General features: G+C 47.6%; 1 protein-coding gene across 2 annotated transcripts in view; it reads left to right on the top strand.

Annotated features, from left to right (window-relative positions):
* The window catches only part of ATXN10 (ataxin 10), a 345,162-nt gene extending 334,023 nt beyond the window's left edge, over window positions 1-11,139 (top strand). For both annotated transcript variants that reach the window (XM_063928886.1, XM_063928887.1), the window contains exon 11: window positions 10,291-11,139. In XM_063928886.1, coding sequence (XP_063784956.1) covers window positions 10,291-10,472 — 182 coding nt within the window. In that variant the 3' untranslated portion in view covers window positions 10,473-11,139. The remainder of the gene's footprint in view (window positions 1-10,290) is intronic.
* Window positions 11,140-19,746: the final 8,607 nt, after the last annotated feature.

The following is a 19,746-nucleotide window of genomic DNA, read 5'->3' as shown; positions in this document are numbered from 1 at the left end:
TCCTGCAGTCACCTTATATCAGCACTGCAATGAATAACAAGTGATTGGTGTATGTGCCACACTGGTGCTTCCTCCTGCAGTCACCTTATATCAGCACTGCAGTGAATGACAAGTGATTGGTGTATGTGCCACACTGGTGCTTCCTCCTGCAGTCACCTTATATCAGCACTGCAGTGAATGAAAAGTGATTGGTATATGTGCCAGACTGGTGCTTCCTCCTGCAGTCACCTTATATCAGCACTGCAGTGAATGACAAGTGATTGGTGTATGTGCCACACTGGTGCTTCCTCCTGCAGTCACCTTATATTAGCACTGCAATGAATGACAAGTGATTGGTGTATGTGCCACATTAGTGCTTCCTCCTGCAGTCACCTTATATCAGCACTGCAATGACAAGTGATTGGTACATGTGCTACACTGGTGCTTCCTCCTGCAGTCACCTTATATCAGCACTGCAGTGAATGACAAGTGATTGGTGTATGTGCCACACTGGTGCTTCCTCCTGCAGTCACCTTATATCAGCACTGCAGTGAATGACAAGTGATTGGTGTATGTGCCACACTGGTGCTTCCTCCTGCAGTCACCTTATATCAGCACTGCAATGAATGACAAGTGATTGGTGTATGTGCCACATTAGTGCTTCCTCCTGCAGTCACCTTATATCAGCAGTGCAATGAATGACAAGTGATTGGTGCATGTGCTACACTGGCGCTTCCTCCTGCAGTCACCTTATATCAGCACTGCAATGAATGACAAGTCATTGGTGTATGTGCCACATTATAGCTTCCTCCTGCAGTCACCTTATATCAGCAGTGCAGTGAATAACAAGTGATTGGTGCATGTGCCACACTGGCGCTTCCTCCTGCAGTCACCTTTTTTTAAGCAGTGCAGTGAATGACAAGTGATTGGTGTATGTGCCACATTGTCGTCTCCTCCTGCAGTCACCTTATATCAGCACTGCAATGAATGACAAGTGATTGGTGTATGTGCCACACTGGTGCTTCCTCCTGCAGTCACCTTATATCAGCACTGCAGTGAATGACAAGTGATTGGTGTATGTGCCACACTGGTGCTTCCTCCTGCAGTCACCTTATATCAGCACTGCAATGAATAACAAGTGATTGGTGTATGTGCCACACTGGTGCTTCCTCCTGCAGTCACCTTATATCAGCACTGCAGTGAATGACAAGTGATTGGTGTATGTGCCACACTGGTGCTTCCTCCTGCAGTCACCTTATATCAGCACTGCAGTGAATGAAAAGTGATTGGTATATGTGCCAGACTGGTGCTTCCTCCTGCAGTCACCTTATATCAGCACTGCAGTGAATGACAAGTGATTGGTGTATGTGCCACACTGGTGCTTCCTCCTGCAGTCACCTTATATTAGCACTGCAATGAATGACAAGTGATTGGTGTATGTGCCACATTAGTGCTTCCTCCTGCAGTCACCTTATATCAGCACTGCAATGACAAGTGATTGGTACATGTGCTACACTGGCGCTTCCTCCTGCAGTCACCTTATATCAGCACTGCAATGAATGACAAGTCATTGGTGTATGTGCCACATTAGTGCTTCCTCCTGCAGTCACCTTATATCAGCAGTGCAGTGAATAACAAGTGATTGGTGCATGTGCCACACTGGTGCTTCCTCCTGCAGTCACCTTATATCAGCACTGCAATGAATGACAAGTGATTGGTGTATGTGCCACATTAGTGCTTCCTCCTGCAGTCACCTTATATCAGCAGTGCAATGAATGACAAGTGATTGGTGCATGTGCTACACTGGCGCTTCCTCCTGCAGTCACCTTATATCAGCACTGCAATGAATGACAAGTCATTGGTGTATGTGCCACATTAGTGCTTCCTCCTGCAGTCACCTTATATCAGCAGTGCAGTGAATAACAAGTGATTGGTGCATGTGCCACACTGGCGCTTCCTCCTGCATTCACCTTTTTTTAAGCAGTGCAGTGAATGACAAGTGATTGGTGTATGTGCCACATTGTCGTCTCCTCCTGCAGTCACCTTATATCAGCACTGCAGTGAATGACAAGTGATTGGTGTATGTGCCACACTGGTGCTTCCTCCTGCAGTCACCTTATATCAGCACTGCAATGAATGACAAGTGATTGGTGTATGTCCCACATTGGTGTCTCCTCCTGCAGTCACCTTATATCAGCAGTGCAGTGAATGGCAAGTGATTGGTGCATGTGCCACACTGGCGCTACCTCCTGCAGTCACCTTATATCACCAGTGCAGTGAATGACAAGTGATTGGTGTATGTGCCACATTGGCGTCTCCTCCTGCAGTCACCTTATATCAGCAGTGCAGTGAATGACAAGTGATTGGTGCATGTGTGACCTTGAGCTTCCTACTGCAGCCACGATCAGCAGCCCAGTCACTGGCAGGCGATTGCTTGTGACTGTTTCCAGAAGGCCCGTACACACTGGTCGATATATCGGCCGTTCTCTTGAATGGCCGATATATCACGGGAGCGTCGGCCAGTGTGTACGGCCGATACGTCTGTTAACTCCGTTGTTCACAGACGTATCGCGTCGGCCGCGCAGCACAGCCGACGGCCAATATATCTACCGATATATTGGCGCGTCGCTGTGTGCGTATGGGGCGGTCGTCCGACCGCCCGTACACATGCTGCGGCGGCCGTCGGTGATTGACAGCTGAACTGGGCGGGCGTGTGTACTCGCCCGCCCAGTTCATGACGTCAGTCCCCGACGGATCGGGCAGTGTGTATGCTAAACACACTGCCCGATCCGTCCATAGATATATCTGCAGATCAACTGATCTGCAGATATATCTACTAGTGTGTACCCACCTTAAGGGTTAGACTGCGTGAGAAAATAAATTGATAGTAAGAAAGATACTTGCTGTGGCTAGAAGGGTATGCTGAAAGTTACTAATAATTTGTGGTCTCGGGGCTAATTTTTCCCATTTGCTTATATATGCCACTGAACGTGCATTGTATAAAACTGTAAATCTACCTCTACAAATAATTGTTTCACTGATAACCAATCTCATTTCTCTAACGTCCTAGTGGATGCTGGGGACTCCGAAAGGACCATGGGGAATAGCGGCTCCGCAGGAGACTGGGCACAAAGTAAAAGCTTTAGGACTAGCTGGTGTGCACTGGCTCCTCCCCCTATGACCCTCCTCCAAGCCTCAGTTAAGATTTTGTGCCCGAACGAGAAGGGTGCAATCTAGGTGGCTCTCCTGAGCTGCTTAGAGTAAAAGTTTAAATAGGTTTTTTATTTTCAGTGAGACCTGCTGGCAACAGGCTCACTGCATCGAGGGACTAAGGGGAGAAGAAGCGAACTCACCTGCGTGCAGAGTGGATTGGGCTTCTTAGGCTACTGGACATTAGCTCCAGAGGGACGATCACAGGCCCAGCCATGGATGGGTCCCGGAGCCGCGCCGCCGGCCCCCTTACAGATGCTGAAGCAAGAAGAGGTCCATAAATCGGCGGCAGAAGACTTTCCTGTCTTCATAAGGTAGCGCACAGCACTGCAGCTGTGCGCCATTGCTCTCAGCACACTTCACACTTCGGTCACTGAGGGTGCAGGGCGCTGGGGGGGGGCGCCCTGGGAAGCAATGAATTTACCTTATTTGGCAAAAAATACATCACATATAGCTCCTGGGCTATATGGATGTATTTAACCCCTGCCAGTTTTCCAGAAAAAAGCGGGAGAAGAGCCCGCCATGAAGGGGGCGGGGCCTATCTCCTCAGCACACAGCGCCATTTTTCCCACACAGCTCCGCTGGTAGGAAGGCTCCCAGAATCTCCCCTGCATCCTGCAACTACAGAAACAGGGTAAAAAAGAGAGGGGGTCACTTATTTGGCAAAATAACAGATATAAGCAGCTATAAGGGATAGACACTTATTGTAAGGTTGTCCCTATACATATATAGCGCTCTGGTGTGTGCTGGCAAACTCTCCCTCTGTCTCCCCAAGGGGCTAAGTGGGTCCTGTCCTCTATCAGAGCATTCCCTGTGTGTGTGCTGAGTGTCGGTACGTGTGTGTCGACATGTATGAGGAGGAAAATGATGTGGAGGCGGAGCAATTGCCTATAATGGTGATGTCACCCCCTAGGGAGTCGACACCTGAATGGATGGCCGTAATTAAGGAATTACGTGACAGTGTCGGCACGTTACAGAAAACTGTTGACGACATGAGACAGCCGGCAGCTCAGTTAGTGCCTGTCCAGGCGTCTCAAACACCGTCAGGGGCTATTAAACGCCCGTTACCTCAGTGGGTCGACACGGACACAGACACTGACTCCAGTGTCGACGGTGAAGAAACAAACGTATTTTCCAGTAGGGCCACACGTTACATGATCACGGCAATGAAGGAGGTTTTGCACATCTCTGATACTGCAAGTACCACAAAAAGGGGTATTATGTGGGGTGTGAAAAAACTACCCGTAGTTTTTCCTGAATCAGATGAATTGAATGAAGTGTGTGATGAAGCGTGGGTTACCCCCGACAAAAAACTGCTAATTTCTAAAAAATTATTGGCACTATATCCCTTCCCACCAGAGGTTAGGGCTCGTTGGGAAACACCCCCTAGGGTGGATAAGGCGCTCACACGCTTATCAAAACAAGTGGCGTTACCGTCTCCAGAAACGGCCGCCCTTAAGGAGCCAGCAGATAGGAGGCTGGAAAATATCCTTAAAAGTATATACACTCATACTGGTGTTATACTGCGACCAGCAATCGCCTCAGCCTGGATGTGCAGTGCTGGGGTGGCTTGGTCGGATTCCCTGACTGAAAATATTGATACCCTGGACAGGGACAATATATTATTGACTATAGAGCATTTAAAGGATGCATTCCTATATATACGAGATGCACAGAGAGACATTTGCACTCTGGCATCAAGAGTAAGTGCGATGTCCATTTCTGCCAGAAGAGGATTATAGACGCGACAGTGGTCAGGGGATGCGGATTCCAAACGGCATATGGAAGTATTGCCGTATAAAGGGGAGGAGTTATTTGGGGGCGGTCTATCGGACCTGGTGGCCACGGCAACGGCTGGGAAATCCACCTTTTTACCCCATGTCACCTCGCAGCAGAAAAAGATACCGTCTTTTCAGGCTCAGTCCTTTCGTCCCCATAAGGGCAAGCGGGCAAAAGGCCACTCATATCTGCCCCGGGGCAGAGGAAGGGGAAAAAGACTGCAACAGACAGCTTCTTCCCACGAACAGAAGCCCTCCCCCGCTTCTGCCAAGTCCTCAGCATGACGCTGGGGCCTTACAAGCGGACTCAGGCACGGTGGGGGCCCGTCTCAAGAATTTCAGCGCGCAGTGGGCTCACTCGCAAGTGGACCCATGGATCCTGCAGGTAGTATCTCAGGGGTACAAATTGGAATTCGAGACGTCTCCCCCTCGCCGGTTCCTGAAGTCTGCTTTACCAACGTCTACCCCCGACAGGGAGGCGGTATTGGAAGCCATTCACAAGCTGTATTCCCAGCAAGTGATAATCAAGGTACCCCTCCTACAACAGGGAAAGGGGTATTACTCCACGCTGTTTGTGGTACCGAAGCCGGACGGCTCGGTGAGACCCATTTTAAATCTGAAAGCCTTGAACACTTACATAAAAAGGTTCAAGTTCAAGATGGAGTCACTCAGAGCAGTGATTGCGAACCTGGAAGAAGGGGACTACATGGTGTCTCTGGACATCAAGGATGCTTACCTCCATGTCCCAATTTGCCCTTCTCACCAAGGGTACCTCAGGTTTGTGGTACAGAACTGTCACTATCAGTTTCAGACGCTGCCGTTTGGATTGTCCACGGCACCCCGGGTCTTTACCAAGGTAATGGCCGAAATGATGATTCTTCTTCGAAGAAAAGGCGTCTTAATTATCCCTTACTTGGACGATCTCCTGATAAGGGCACGGTCCAGAGAACAGTTAGAGGTCGGAGTAGCACTATCTCAAATAGTACTACGACAGCACGGATGGATTCTAAATATTCCAAAATCGCAGCTGATTCCGACGACACGTCTGCTGTTCCTAGGGATGATTCTGGACACAGTACAGAAAAAGGTGTTTCTCCCGGAAGAGAAAGCCAGGGAGTTATCCGACCTAGTCAGGAAACTCCTAAGACCAGGCCAGGTGTCAGTGCATCAGTGCACAAGGGTCCTGGGAAAGATGGTGGCTTCTTACGAAGCGATTCCATTCGGCAGATTCCACGCAAGAACTTTTCAGTTGGATCTGCTAGACAAATGGTCCGGATCGCATCTTCAAATGCATCAGCGGATAACCCTGTCTCCAAGGACAAGGGTGTCTCTCCTGTGGTGATTACAGAGTGCTCATCTCCTAGAGGGCCGCAGATTCGGCATTCAGGATTGGGTCCTGGTGACCACGGATGCCAGCCTGAGAGGCTGGGGAGCAGCCGCACAGGGAAAAAATTTCCAGGGCTTGTGGTCAAGCATGGAAACGTCACTTCACATAAATATCCTGGAACTAAGGGCCATTTACAATGCCCTAAGTCAGGCAAGGCCTCTGCTTCAGGGTCAGCCAGTATTGATCCAGTCGGACAACATCACGGCAGTCGCCCACGTAAACAGACAGGGCGGCACAAGAAGCAGGAGGGCAATGACGGAAGTGGCAAGGATTCTTCGCTGGGCGGAAAATCGTGTGATAGCACTGTCAGCAGTGTTCATTCCGGGAGTGGACAACTGGGAAGCAGACTTCCTCAGCAGACACGATCTTCACCCGGGGGAGTGGGGACTTCACCCAGAAGTCTTCCACATGATTGTAAACCGTTGGGAAAAACCAAAGGTGGACATGATGGCGTCTCGCCTCAACAAAAAACGGGACAGATATTGCTCCAGGTCAAGGGACCCTCAGGCAATAGCTGTGGACGCTCTGGTAACACCGTGGGTGTACCGGTCAGTGTATGTGTTCCCTCCTCTTCCTCTCATACCAAAAGTACTGAGAATCATAAGAAGGAGAGGAGTAAAGACTATACTCGTGGCTCCGGATTGGCCAAGAAGGACTTGGTACCCGGAAATTCAAGAGATGCTCACGGAAGACCCGTGGCCTCTACCTCTAAGACAGGACCTGCTCTCATCCCTACCCTGATCAAAGCCAGGAAGGATGTAACCGTACAACATTATCACCGTATTTGGCGTAAATATGTTGCGTGGTGCGAGGCCAGGAAGGCCCCTACGGAGGAATTTCAACTGGGTCGATTCCTGCATTTCCTGCAAACAGGACTGTCTATAGGCCTCAAATTAGGGTCCATTAAGGTTCAAATTTCGGCCCTGTCGATATTCTTCCAAAAAGAACTAGCTTCTGTTCCTGAAGTTCAGACGTTTGTCAAGGGAGTACTGCATATACAGCCTCCTTTTGTGCCTCCAGTGGCACCTTGGGATCTCAATGTAGTGTTGGGATTCCTAAAATCACATTGGTTTGAACCACTCACCACTGTGGACTTGAAATATCTCACATGGAAACTTGGAAAGTGGTAATGCTGTTAGCCCTGGCTTCAGCCAGGCGTGTATCAGAATTGGCGGCTTTATCCTATAAAAGCCCTTACCTAATTTTTCATACGGACAGGGCAGAATTGAGGACTCGTCCTCAATTTCTCCCTAAGGTGGTTTCAGCATTTCACTTAAACCAACCTATTGTGGTGCCTGCGGCTACTAGGGACTTGGAGTATTCCAAGTTGCTGGACGTAGTCAGGGCCCTGAAAATATATGTTTCCAGGACGGCTGGAGTCAGAAAATCTGACTCGCTGTTTATCCTGTATGCACCCAACAAGCTGGGTGCTCCTGCTTCTAAGCAGACGATTGCTCGTTGGATTTGTAGTACAATTCAGCTTGCACATTCTGTGGCAGGCCTGCCACAGCCAAAATCTGTAAAAGCCCATTCCACACGGAAAGTGGGCTCATCTTGGGCGGCTGCCCGAGGGGTCTCGGCTTTACAACTTTGCCGAGCAGCTACTTGGTCAGGGGCAAACACGTTTGCTAAATTCTACAAATTTGATACCCTGGCTGAGGAGGACCTGGAGTTCTCTCATTCGGTGCTGCAGAGTCATCCGCACTCTCCCGCCGTTTGGGAGCTTTGGTATAATCCCCATGGTCCTTTCGGAGTCCCCAGCATCCACTAGGACGTTAGAGAAAATAAGAATTTACTTACCGATAATTCTATTTCTCATAGTCCGTAGTGGATGCTGGGCGCCCATCCCAAGTGCGGATTGTCTGCATTACTTGTACATAGTTATTGTTACAAAAATCGGGTTATTGTTGTTGTGAGCCATCTTTTCAGAGGCTCCTTCTGTTATCATGCTGTTAACTGGGTTCAGATCACAAGTTGTACGGTGTGATTGGTGTGGCTGGTATGAGTCTTACCCGGGATTCAAAATCATTCCTTATTGTGTACGCTCGTCCGGGCACAGTATCCTAACTGAGGCTTGGAGGAGGGTCATAGGGGGAGGAGCCAGTGCACACCAGCTAGTCCTAAAGCTTTTACTTTGTGCCCAGTCTCCTGCGGAGCCGCTATTCCCCATGGTCCTTTCGGAGTCCCCAGCATCCACTACGGACTATGAGAAATAGAATTATCGGTAAGTAAATTCTTATTTTTTACCGTTTGTAAGAGCTGTTGGAATATATGAATGAGTCAGGTGCTGCCTGTCGCTGAGAGCTTAATGATCTGAGGACTCAGACAACTCACTTTTAATTTTATAAACATTTAATCCTTTAACAATTCTGAACTTCTTGCAGCAAGGAGAAAACAGCACCTTGCTAGCGAGAGGCCACGCTCACTCCAATTCGGAATGCATTGTTCTAACACGTTGCTATTTGTTCACATTTCAGTAGAAGAATGGTTGAAATCTTAATTATACATTACTTTTTACCCTTAGGCTCTTTTTTTTTTTTTCGGGGGGGTGTTGTCCAGCCAGCGATGATTTAAATTCATTTCTAACATTTACAACGAACATTCTTTTCTCTATTTGCTGTTTGAAGAATAACTAAAACCTAAATTGGGACTTTCCATTGCAGTTTCTTAGAAGGTAAAAGGAGATTGTAGCAGTTTGTCGGTTCTCCATTATTGTACTGTGACGTCACTGTGGATTCCCAGCAAAAGCTGCAGTTATGGGGTGTCTCACCCTACTATGAAAGATATGTACTGGTTGCGGGTAGAGAGATAGAAGTGCTCACCAAATCCTGCCCTCGGCACCTGTGAAGCTTAGTTGCGTCTTTCTACTTCTGGCGTTTTTCTCGCGTTGTGGTGAGGTTCCAACACTTCCAACTGCAGACTAAACTACAGATGGACATTCCGTCCACATGTTACTATTATCCAAGTGTTGTTCAGACATATAACATCAAACAACACACATCCAATAAGGAAATAAAAATCAATGGTTTGGTTGTCCTTAAACTTCAAAATGATCATTTATTCTGTGAATTGTGATTGAATCGCTTGTTATTCTGCTAAAGAAAATCATATACATAGTAATTAGGAGTTCTGCACATAATCATTGCCTTGCTTTTTTTTATTATTAGCAGAAACCATGTACAGGTTGAGTATCCCATATTCAAATATTCTGAAATACGGAATATTCCGAAATACGGAATTTTTTGAGTGAGATAGTGAAACCTTTGTTTTCTGATGGCTCAATGTACTCAAACATTGTTTAATACACAAAGTTATTAAAAACATTATTAAATGACCTTCAGGCTGTGTGTGTATAAGGTGTATATGAAACATAAATGCATTCTGTGCTTAGACTTAGGTCCCATCGCCATGATATCTCATTATGGTATGCAATTATTCCAAAATACGGAAAAATCCAATATCCAAAATACTTCTGGTCCCAAGCATTTTGGATATGGGATACTTAACCTGTATTACTTACCCTATTTATTTTGTCATGTTGTAATTTAATTTATATTGTTCTACAATAATGTTATTTTCCCTGTCCTGATGGAGATTTTTATGCTGGAGTGTGTATCTTCTTTTTTAGATGTTCTCTGTAGGGTTTTTATTTTTTATATAGCTTATATTATAATGTATTATGCAGATGTTTTAATGCGCTATAAGTGTCGGTGAAGCCAGCGCTGGGGATCTCTATTAACATCTTACAGTCACTCCTCTATGGGGCCAATTCAATTAGGGTTGATGTAAGATCACTTTTGTGATGTGATCTTCGGACAATTTGTAATGAGCACAGTTCTCGTCCATACGATTGGCTTACATTGTGCGGTTAAACGTGTGAGAAGGTGGCCTGTGTGTTTCTTCTCTCTGTACGTTCCTTAACCATTTCTATTCTAGTTCTAAACCAGTGGGCGGTTTACGCCATTAGGAACCTCACCGAACAGAATGAAAAAAATCAGGAGCTGATTGCCAGTATGGAGCGGCAAGGCCTCGCCGACACCTCGCAGCTGGAGAGTATGGGATTGCACGTGGAGGAACGAGATTCCAAACTGATTCTGAAATCCGTCAAGAAAATGTGAACTGATAAACGTACATGCAGAACATCATGGGCACTTTCCTGCTCATCAGATGAGACGGACGCCTTCTTTTGTGAAACGTGGACATTAATAAATGATAATATTATTTCCCAGATCAGGGCAGGACCAAGCCTAAATTTTTTGGTAAGCGAATATAGATTTTGGTGCCCCTTGGTGTAATAAACCTTCATATATTTACATAATTGTGATTTACTCAGTGTAGCGGGAGTACAAGTAATAATGTAACAATGATGCAAGGGAATCCATAGATCAAAGAAAAAATAATAAAACACATGATTTACAAAAAAAAACCACAACCCCTTATTCACATTACACAGTAGAGCTCCTAAATACATTACACCACAGTACAGCCAATTATACATGTTACAATAAAGAGGAGCCGCTTATACACATTATGCCATGGTAGAGCCCCTTAGCCACGTTACACCACAGTTGAGCCCCTTAAATACATTACACCACAGATGAAACCCAGATGGTAGAGCCACGGAAGCCCTAAAATGAATAAAATTAAAAGTAATATTTTTACTAAACACGTGTTAAAATTGTTGCTGCCTCCATCTGGCTATTCATGCAGCAACTGAACGATGAATGTATGACCGGTGAGTCCCTTCTAATCTCTAGTGTGAATAAATTCCTATTCTAGCCCTCATTGTGACCTGTCTCTCTGTAGTACACGGCTTTTCTATTTAGTAGAACATCAAAAACTGTCCATGGGTACTATACTGTACCCTGCATAATCATGTATCTGCCTCCCTAGCTTCTCCCAGAGCCCTCCTGTCATCCAGTCACAAATAACATGATTTATGGCCGATGTCCTAGGCCAGTGGTTCTCAAACTCGGTTCTCAGGACCCCACATGGTTCACGTTTTCCATGTCACCCAGCATGTGCACTGTGTATCACCAACTGTCACATTTTTAAAATCTACAGGTGACCTGGAAAACATGAACCGTGTGGGGTCCTGAGGACCGAGTTTGAGAACCTGTGTCCTAGGCAATACCACAGCTGGTGGCGGTCCATCATAAAATAAGTGGACAAACAGAAGTGCAAACCTGTCCATCACCACATAACTGGACCTAAGGATGACAGGGAAGCACAATTTTATTTCTGATTTTTCCTGAATTTCTCAATAATTTATTTATTACCAGTTATTTATATAGCGCACACATATTCCGCAGCGCTTTACAGAGAATATTTGGCCATTCACATCAGTCCCTGCCCCAGTGGAGCTTACACTCTATATTCCCTACCACATGTACACACACACACATTCACACTAAGGTTAATTTTGTTGGGATCCAATTAACCTACCAGTATAATTTGGATTGTGGGAGGAAACCGGAGTACCCGGAGGAAACCCACACAAGTACGGGGAGAATATACAAACTCCACACAGTTAGGGCCATGGTGGGAATCAAACCCATGACTTCAGTGCTGTGAGGCAGTAATGCTAACCGTTACACCAAAACTTTTTGTCCTAGGGGTTCCCGGAAAAAAATTCCAATACACTATGGCATTGTGATAGAAGAAAGTGTGGGAACCACGAGGCCAACTGATAAGATCAGTGGGGGGGGGGGGGGGGGGAAATCAGACAAGCCTGCCAATAGTGAAATCTTGCATATTTTTTAATACCCAGAACCTGTCCAGTCTTGCCTTGTGCTGAGTAGCTCACTGTAAGCCATTTGCACCGTGATGAGATATATCTCCTTAAGGCATTATGTATTGGGTTACTCAGTAACAGATAATGCCTCTTTTTGCAAATTTAGGAAAATTGAGTTAGAATATGAAGTAGGATATGAAAATACTGTTTTGTGCTTCACCTGATTATCTGCAAAGTATTGATCCTTAGTTTGACACAGGAAACGACCTCATTTAGAAAGCGAGTATATGCATACATATACAGATCTGGGTGCCATTTACAGAGGGGCGGAAATTGGTGTTGGTTGATGTGCGAAGTTAAGGCGTTCCTTTCTAATTACAGAGGGAGGCTAGTGCACTGAGTATTGCGTAGCAGTGCAAAAAAATCTAATTTGTCATTTATGGATATGAGATATAGGATCGGAGCGGAAGCTTTTATAGGCTTGGTTATTGCTTGCAAAAATGCATATAGCCAATTTCACCTTCCCATAAACACATCAATTTTGCATCAGACTTAAGATAGCAGGATCAGGTCTTACTGTACATTTAATGTCAAAAATCTTCAAACATACAAAAGTGACACGTACTATAGTTGACATTTCTAGTGTCAGTCACATTCATTGTTTATTGAAATCAACAATCCCACAGACAGTTTCATTTTAAAATACAAATCATTTCCTTTTCAAAATCTCTCTAGAGTATGAGTGGTAATATGCCCTCAGAATGTCATGTGAAGATGAGGAGGAGAGGAGGGAGGGTTACAGTGCACTAAGAGGACAGGGTCAAACTCAGGAGCTTATTCAGGTTGGATCGCAACTCGCATGCGCAAGGCCTGTCCTGAGAGTAAATGCGAACGCCCGCAGAGGAATTCGGGAGCGGCGATGCTCTGTTTCCTAGACGGAGCGTTGCAGGGGCGGCGTCAGGGAAAAGGAGACTGTGCAAATAGGGGGCGTGGCCATGATTGGGGTGGCTGTGTGACGTCACACGCAGCTGCTCCGATCACACAGATGTCAGCAGCCCTCCTGCCGGCGCAGGCAGGAGCCATCCACAATTTCTGTGATCACGCTGAAATTGCAGTGTGACAGCAATTTCAGCATGGTCGCAGGGGGGGGGGGGGCGATTAGCATGCAGGGCGGCCTTGCTCTGCGATTGGCTGCCCCCAGCATGCGAGCAAAGGGATAAAAAACTGTGCTAAAAAGTAGAATTTGCCATCCTTAGTAAATAGGGTCCTCAGAGCTGTGCTCTAAAGCCTCGTCGTTCACAACATGTAACTGTGGTAGCCATGACGATATCCAGAACTATACATTTTTAATAGCCGCCTGAAGAAACAAAATTTATGTTGAAAACAACTAATTTGGGAATTGTTGTCCTAATCATTAAACTATATCTGAGGCATTTAATTTTAAGATACATATTATTATACTCTATTTTATGAAAGGCTACTTTTAGTAAATTAGAACTGGTTGGTGCAGGTTTGAGATCTGCCCTTGGAACCCAGATTACTGCATGTACAATAGCTGAGAAACTATGTTCTATTACACACCAGCTCTGTGTGAGGCCAGGCTTACGTATAAATGTCTTTTGGGCTAGAGAGTAGGCTATAACGCCTGTTTTTCTTTAAAAATTTCCCAGAAAAGCATTTTGTGGGCCCCGCAGGTCACTGAAGTACTAGTTTCTCACTGTGATTAATTCTGTGGCTTTCTTTTCATTCTCACTGCCTTCCCAAAACATTGACAAAACTCATTTCCAGTTCATTAATTCAAGAGACACTGAAGTACGGAGTCCCTTGCCTCTTCATTTTTGATATTGTTTGTCAACCCAGGCTGTACGGAATGTACCGCTAAATGAAAGGAGAGGAGAAATTCTCCACGTCTCTCGGCATTGAGCTGTTCTCAAATATGTTGTATTCTCCCTCTATAATGCCAGTAACCCGTCTTTCTACCTTTTTAAAAGCTTCTGTATTTTTTTTTATTTTTTTTTTGCTATTCTCACTTTAACACAGATGTACAGAGAATATTTAATGACTCTAGAGAACGTTTTCCCCCCCCCCCCCCCCCCCTTTAAACTCATGAAGTTTACACAGTTGTCATCAGGGATTTTGCATAAATGAACATGATAAATATTTCTCTTACGTCCTAGAGGATGCTGGGGTCCATATTAGTACCATGGGTATAGACGGGTCCACCAGGAGCCATTGGCACTTTAAGAGTTTAATAGTGTGGGCTGGCTCCTCCCTCTATGCCCCTCCTACCAGACTCAGTTTAGAAAATGTGCCCGGAGGAGCCGGTCACAGCTATGGGAGCTCTACAGAGCTTTCCTGGTAAAAGTTTATCTTAAGAGTTTATTTTTTTAGAGGAGGCTGCTGGCAACAGCCTGCCTGCATCGAGGGACTGAGGGGGGGAGCAGTGTCCGCCCTGCGGGGTCTGAGCCACTGTCTCTGCTGACTGGACATTGAGCTCCAGAGGGGACAGATCGCGCCCCGACACAGGGGAACGCTCACCCCGGCAGCCAGCCGCCACCCCCTTGCAGAGCTGAAGTGTGGCGAATGAGTCACTGTCTCCCCTTACAAGCGGGGGGTCAGTGTGAAGAGGGCAGCTTTAAGGGTAGGAGCGCAGTATTAACCGGGCTCCCGGATGGCTCAGCGGTACTGCGGCGTTGTGAGGGGCGCCCTGAGCCAGCACCTGACCCTACACTGACCAAATCCAGCCTGTCGGGGTCTGCGGATCTCAGCCAGCACAAAAACCTCAGGCCAGTATAATCTCACAAGAGCGGGAAGACAGCGCCATTAAGGGGGTGGAGCTTTTCCTCAGAGCGGACCCAGCAGCATTCAGCGCCATTTTCCTGCCTGCAGCTCACTGCCAGTGGAAGAACAGGTCCCTCCAGAGCACCTCCAGCTATCTGGACGGTACCAGGGGGTTGTAGAAGGGAGGGGAGGCTGTGTATAGGCTGTCACCTATTAAGGGTTAGGTTAGGGTCTCCCTATACCTAAAATAGCGCTGTGTGTGGGTTGGCTCCAATCTCTGTCTCTCTGCCATTCTTGGGGGGGAAACTCTCTACCCAGTACCCTGTGTGTTTGTGGGGTGATTGGTGTGTTTGTGTGACAACATGTCTAGGGACACTGTTTCATATGCTGCAGAGGATTTATCTTCCCAGGAAGACTCCATACCATGTAATCAGGATTGCACTGTTGCAGCGCAGATCCCAGCTAGAGAGCCAGAATGGTTAAACTCTCTGAGGGGGACTATTTCTCAGATTTCTGATAGGGTTGCTAGGACTGAGCATGCCACTCAAGTTCTGCAATCCTCTATGGTTGTATGGTCTGATACTGCTTCCTCGGGGTTCCCTGCGGTACATTCTCACAAACGTGCCTTGCCAAACTTATGCAGGATGACACGGACACCGATTCTGACGCTGCAGACGGTGACGGGGATGTGTTGAGGGGGACAGCTTCACTTGCTAAGGGGGTGCAGTTAATGATTGAAGCTGTAAGGGATGTGTTACACATTACTGACACACCTCCTGAGCAGGTAGAGGAGGCCTTTTTCACAGACAATAAAAGCCCCCCCTCACCTTTGCGTCATCCAAAGAATTAAATGCTATCTTTGAAAAAGCCTGGGAAAATCCGGAAAACAAATTCCAGACCCTTAAGAGGGTCTTGGTTGCTGTTCCCTTCCCAGAGGAAGATAGGAAAAAATGGGAGTCCCCGCCGATAGTCGACGCCTCTGTCTCTAGACTGTCCAAACAGGTGGTGCTGCCAGTCCCGGGATCCACCACGTTGAAGGACCCGGCAGATCGAAAGGTGGATGCTACGCTAAAGTCCATTTACACGGCTTCAGGGGCTATATTGCGGCCTACTATAGCCTGTGCTTGGATTGCAAAAGCTATTGCAAGGTGGTCAATCACTGCAGGAGGAATCGTCTACGCTGAACAAAGGTGACGATTTATTTTTACGTAATATTCAGTATTCTGCAGGGTTCCTGGTAGATTCCATGAAGGACCTGGGTTCCATGGCTGCGGGGATCTCCTCCATGTCCGTCTCGGCTCGTAGGGGTCTCTGGCTGCGCCAATGGTCTGCGGACGCGGAATCCAGGAAGAGTGTGGAGGGCCTACCCTATACAGGTCAGGCTCTCTTTCGGGAGGCGCTGGATGCGTGGATTGCCACGGCTACCGCGGGTAAGTCTCCTTTTCTCCCCTCCGCTGCACCGGCTACGAAGAAGCCCTTTCAACCAGCCACGTCATAGTCCTTTCGGCCCGCGAGGCCTAGAAAGAACAAGCCTTCGAACACCTTCTTCAGAGGTTGTCGTGCCAAAGGAAAGAAACCTGCTCCCGCAGGTTCCCAAAACCAGAAGCCTGCTTCTGATACTCCTAAGTCCTCCGCATGATGGTGGACGACTAGGCCTGGCGGAAGGTCAGGTGGGGGCGAGACTCCGGCGTTTCAGCCACGTCTGGGTGTCATCTGGCCTGGACCACTGGGTACTGGATATGTGTCCAGGGGGTACAGACTGGAGTTTCAAACTCTCCTCATCTCCTCCTCATCATTTCTTCAAGTCAGGCTTGCCAGCTTTGCCAGCAGACAGAACTATTCTTCTGGAGGCCATCTGAAAATTGGTGGTGTCCGAGGTCATTGTTCCAGTTCCGCCTCAGCAGTGGAACAAAGGTTATTATTCTAACCTTTTCGTGGTACCGAAACCGGATGGTTCGGTACGGCCAATTCTGAACTTAAAGTCTTTGAACCCTTATCTCAGGGGGTTCCTGGTGGCTATGGACATCAAGGATGCGTACCTCCACATTCCCATTTGGTCGCCGCATCAGGCATATCTCAGGTTTGCACTGTTAGACGATCACTATCAGTTTCATGCGCTGCCGTTTGGCCTCTCCACAGCACCGAGGATCTTCACCAAGGTGATGGCGGAGATGATGGTTCTCCGCAAGCAGGGGGTGAACATAATCCCATATCTGGACGATCTCCTGATCAAGGCATCGTCCAGGGAGAAGTTGTTACGATCCATTGCGCTCACGACACACCTGCTCAAGGAGCACGGTTGGATCATGAACCTTCCAAAGTCTCATCTGGAGCCGACAAGGAGGCTGTCTTTCCTGGGGATGATCCTAGACACGGAAGCGCAGAGGGTGTTTCTGCCGGTGGAGAAAGCATTGGTGATTCAATCAATGGTCCGGGATGTCTTAAAACCTGCCCGGGTTTCGGTTCATCAGTGCATCCACCTTCTGGGGAAGATGGTTGCCTCCTACGAGGCTCTGCAGTACGGAAGGTTTCATGCTCGATCCTTTCAGCTGGATCTCTTGGACCAGTGGTCAGGATCTCACCTACACATGCACCAGAGGATACGTCTGTCTCCGAAAGCCAGGATTTTGCTCCTTTGGTGGCTACAACTGCCACACCTTCTGGAAGGCCGAAGGTTCGGAGTTCAGGACTGGATCCTTCTAACCATGGATGCAAGTCTAAGAGTTTGGGGAGCAGTTGTTCAGGGGGAAACCTTTCAAGGAAGGTGGTCGAATCAAGAATCCCTTCTCCCAATAAACATCCTGGAGCTAAGAGCCGTGTAAAGCGGCCTTCTACAAGCAGCACACCTTCTACAGGATCGAACTGTTCAGGTACAGTCGGACAACGTGACCACAGTGGCCTACATAAACTGACAAGGCGGAACGAAGAGCAGGGCTGCCATGTCAGAGGTGTCAAGAATCCTCCTCTGGGCAGAAAGGCACACAGTGGCGATGTCAGCAATCTTCATTCCGGGAGTAGACAACTGGGAAGCAGACTTACTCAGCAGACACGATCTCCATCCAGGAGAGTGGGGCCTCCATCCGGAGGTGTTCGAGGAGGTAACCGGTTGTAGGGGGGGGGTTCCTCACATAGACATGATGGCCTCCCGCCTCAACAAGAAGCTGCGGAGGTACTGTTCCAGGTCGAGAGACCCACAGGCAGTGGCAGTGGACGCATTGGTAACACCGTGGGTGTTCACCTCCAGTGTATGTGTTCCCTCCACTTCCTCTGATACCAAAAGTTCTTCAACTGGTAAGAAGAACAAAGGTTCTGGCAATCCTTTTTGCTCCGAACTGGCCAAGGGGGGCTTGGTACGCGGATTTACTGGATCTTCTGCTGGAAGATCTAAGGCCTTTACCTCTTCGGGAGGATCTGCTACTGCAGGGGCCGTTCGCTTATCAAGACTTACCACAGCTACGTTTGACGGCATGGCGGTTGAACGCAAAATCTTAGCTCGGAAGGGTATACCGAGTGAGGTCATTCCACCCTGATACAGGCTAGGAAGGGGGTAACGTCTAAACGTTACCATTGCATTTGGAAAGAATATGTTTCTTGGTGTGAGTCCAAGAAGTTTCCTGCGGTGGAGTTTCAACTTGGACGTTTTCTCCTTTTCCTGCAAGCAGGGGTGGATATGGGACGGAGATTAGGCTCCATCAAGGTCCAGATCTCTGCTTTGTCCATCTTCTTCCAAAAACAATTGGCTGTCCTCCCTGAGGTTCAGACCTTTTTGAAAGTGGTTCTGCACATCCAGCCTCCCTTCGTAGCGCCAACGGCACCCTGGGATCTTGATGTGGTTTTGCAGTTCCTGCAGTCGGATTGGTTTGAGCCTCTACAGGAGGCTGAAATCAAATTTCTCACGTGGAAGGCGATCACTTTGTTGGCCTTGGCTTCTGCACGACGCGTGTCGGAATTGGGGGCTTTATCTTGTAAAAGTCCCTATCTGATCTTCCATGAAGACAGGGCGGAACTTAGGACTCGTCCACAGTTCCTGCCTAAGGTTGTATCGGCTTTCCATATCAACCAACCTATTGTGGTGCCAGTGGCTACTGACTCCTCAATTGCTTCAAAGGCCTTGGATGTTGTGAGGGCTTTGAAGATTTATGTGAAGAGGACGGCTCGTCATAGGAAAAGTGACTCTCTGTTTGTCCTCTATGTTCCCAAGAAGATTGGGTGTCCTGCTTCTAAGCAGTCGATTTCACACTGGATCAGGTTCCCTAACCAGCATGCTTATTCCACGGCAGGTTTGCCATGTCCAAGATCTGTAAAAGCCCACTCTACTCGTAAAGTGGGCTCTTCCTGGGCGGCTGCCCGGGGTGTCTCAGCTGTACAACTCTGCCGAGCAGCTACTTGGTCTGGGTCGAACTCGTTTACCAAGTTTTACAAGTTTGATACTTTGGCCTCTGATGACCTCACATTTGGTCAAGCAGTTTTGCAGGAGCCTCCGCACTCTCCCTCCCGTATTGAGAGCTTTGGTACATCCCCATGGGACTAATATGGACCTCAGCATCCTCTAGGACGTAAGAGAAAATAGGATTTTGGTTACCTACCGGTAAATCCTTTTCTCGTAGTCCGTAGAGGATGCTGCGTTTTCCTGCATTGGTTTTTATAGTTCAGTACTGCCTGGTTCCTAGGTAAGTTCTGCGTTATTTACTGTTTCAGCTGTTGCTGAGTTTTCCGGCATGTTAGCCGGATTTGCCTGTTGTGTGAGCTGGTATGAATCTTGCCACTATCTGTGTAATTCCTTCTCTCGAAGTATGTTGTCTCCTCATGCACAGTTTCTAGACTGAGTCTGGTAGGAGGGGCATAGAGGGAGGAGCCAGCCCACACTATTAAACTCT

Source organism: Pseudophryne corroboree, chromosome 6 (assembly GCF_028390025.1).
Source record: "Pseudophryne corroboree isolate aPseCor3 chromosome 6, aPseCor3.hap2, whole genome shotgun sequence".
NCBI classification, from domain to species: Eukaryota; Metazoa; Chordata; class Amphibia; order Anura; family Myobatrachidae; genus Pseudophryne; species Pseudophryne corroboree.
The sequence above is the reverse complement of the archived record's forward strand: the minus strand, read 5'-3'. Positions and strand labels throughout refer to the sequence as shown.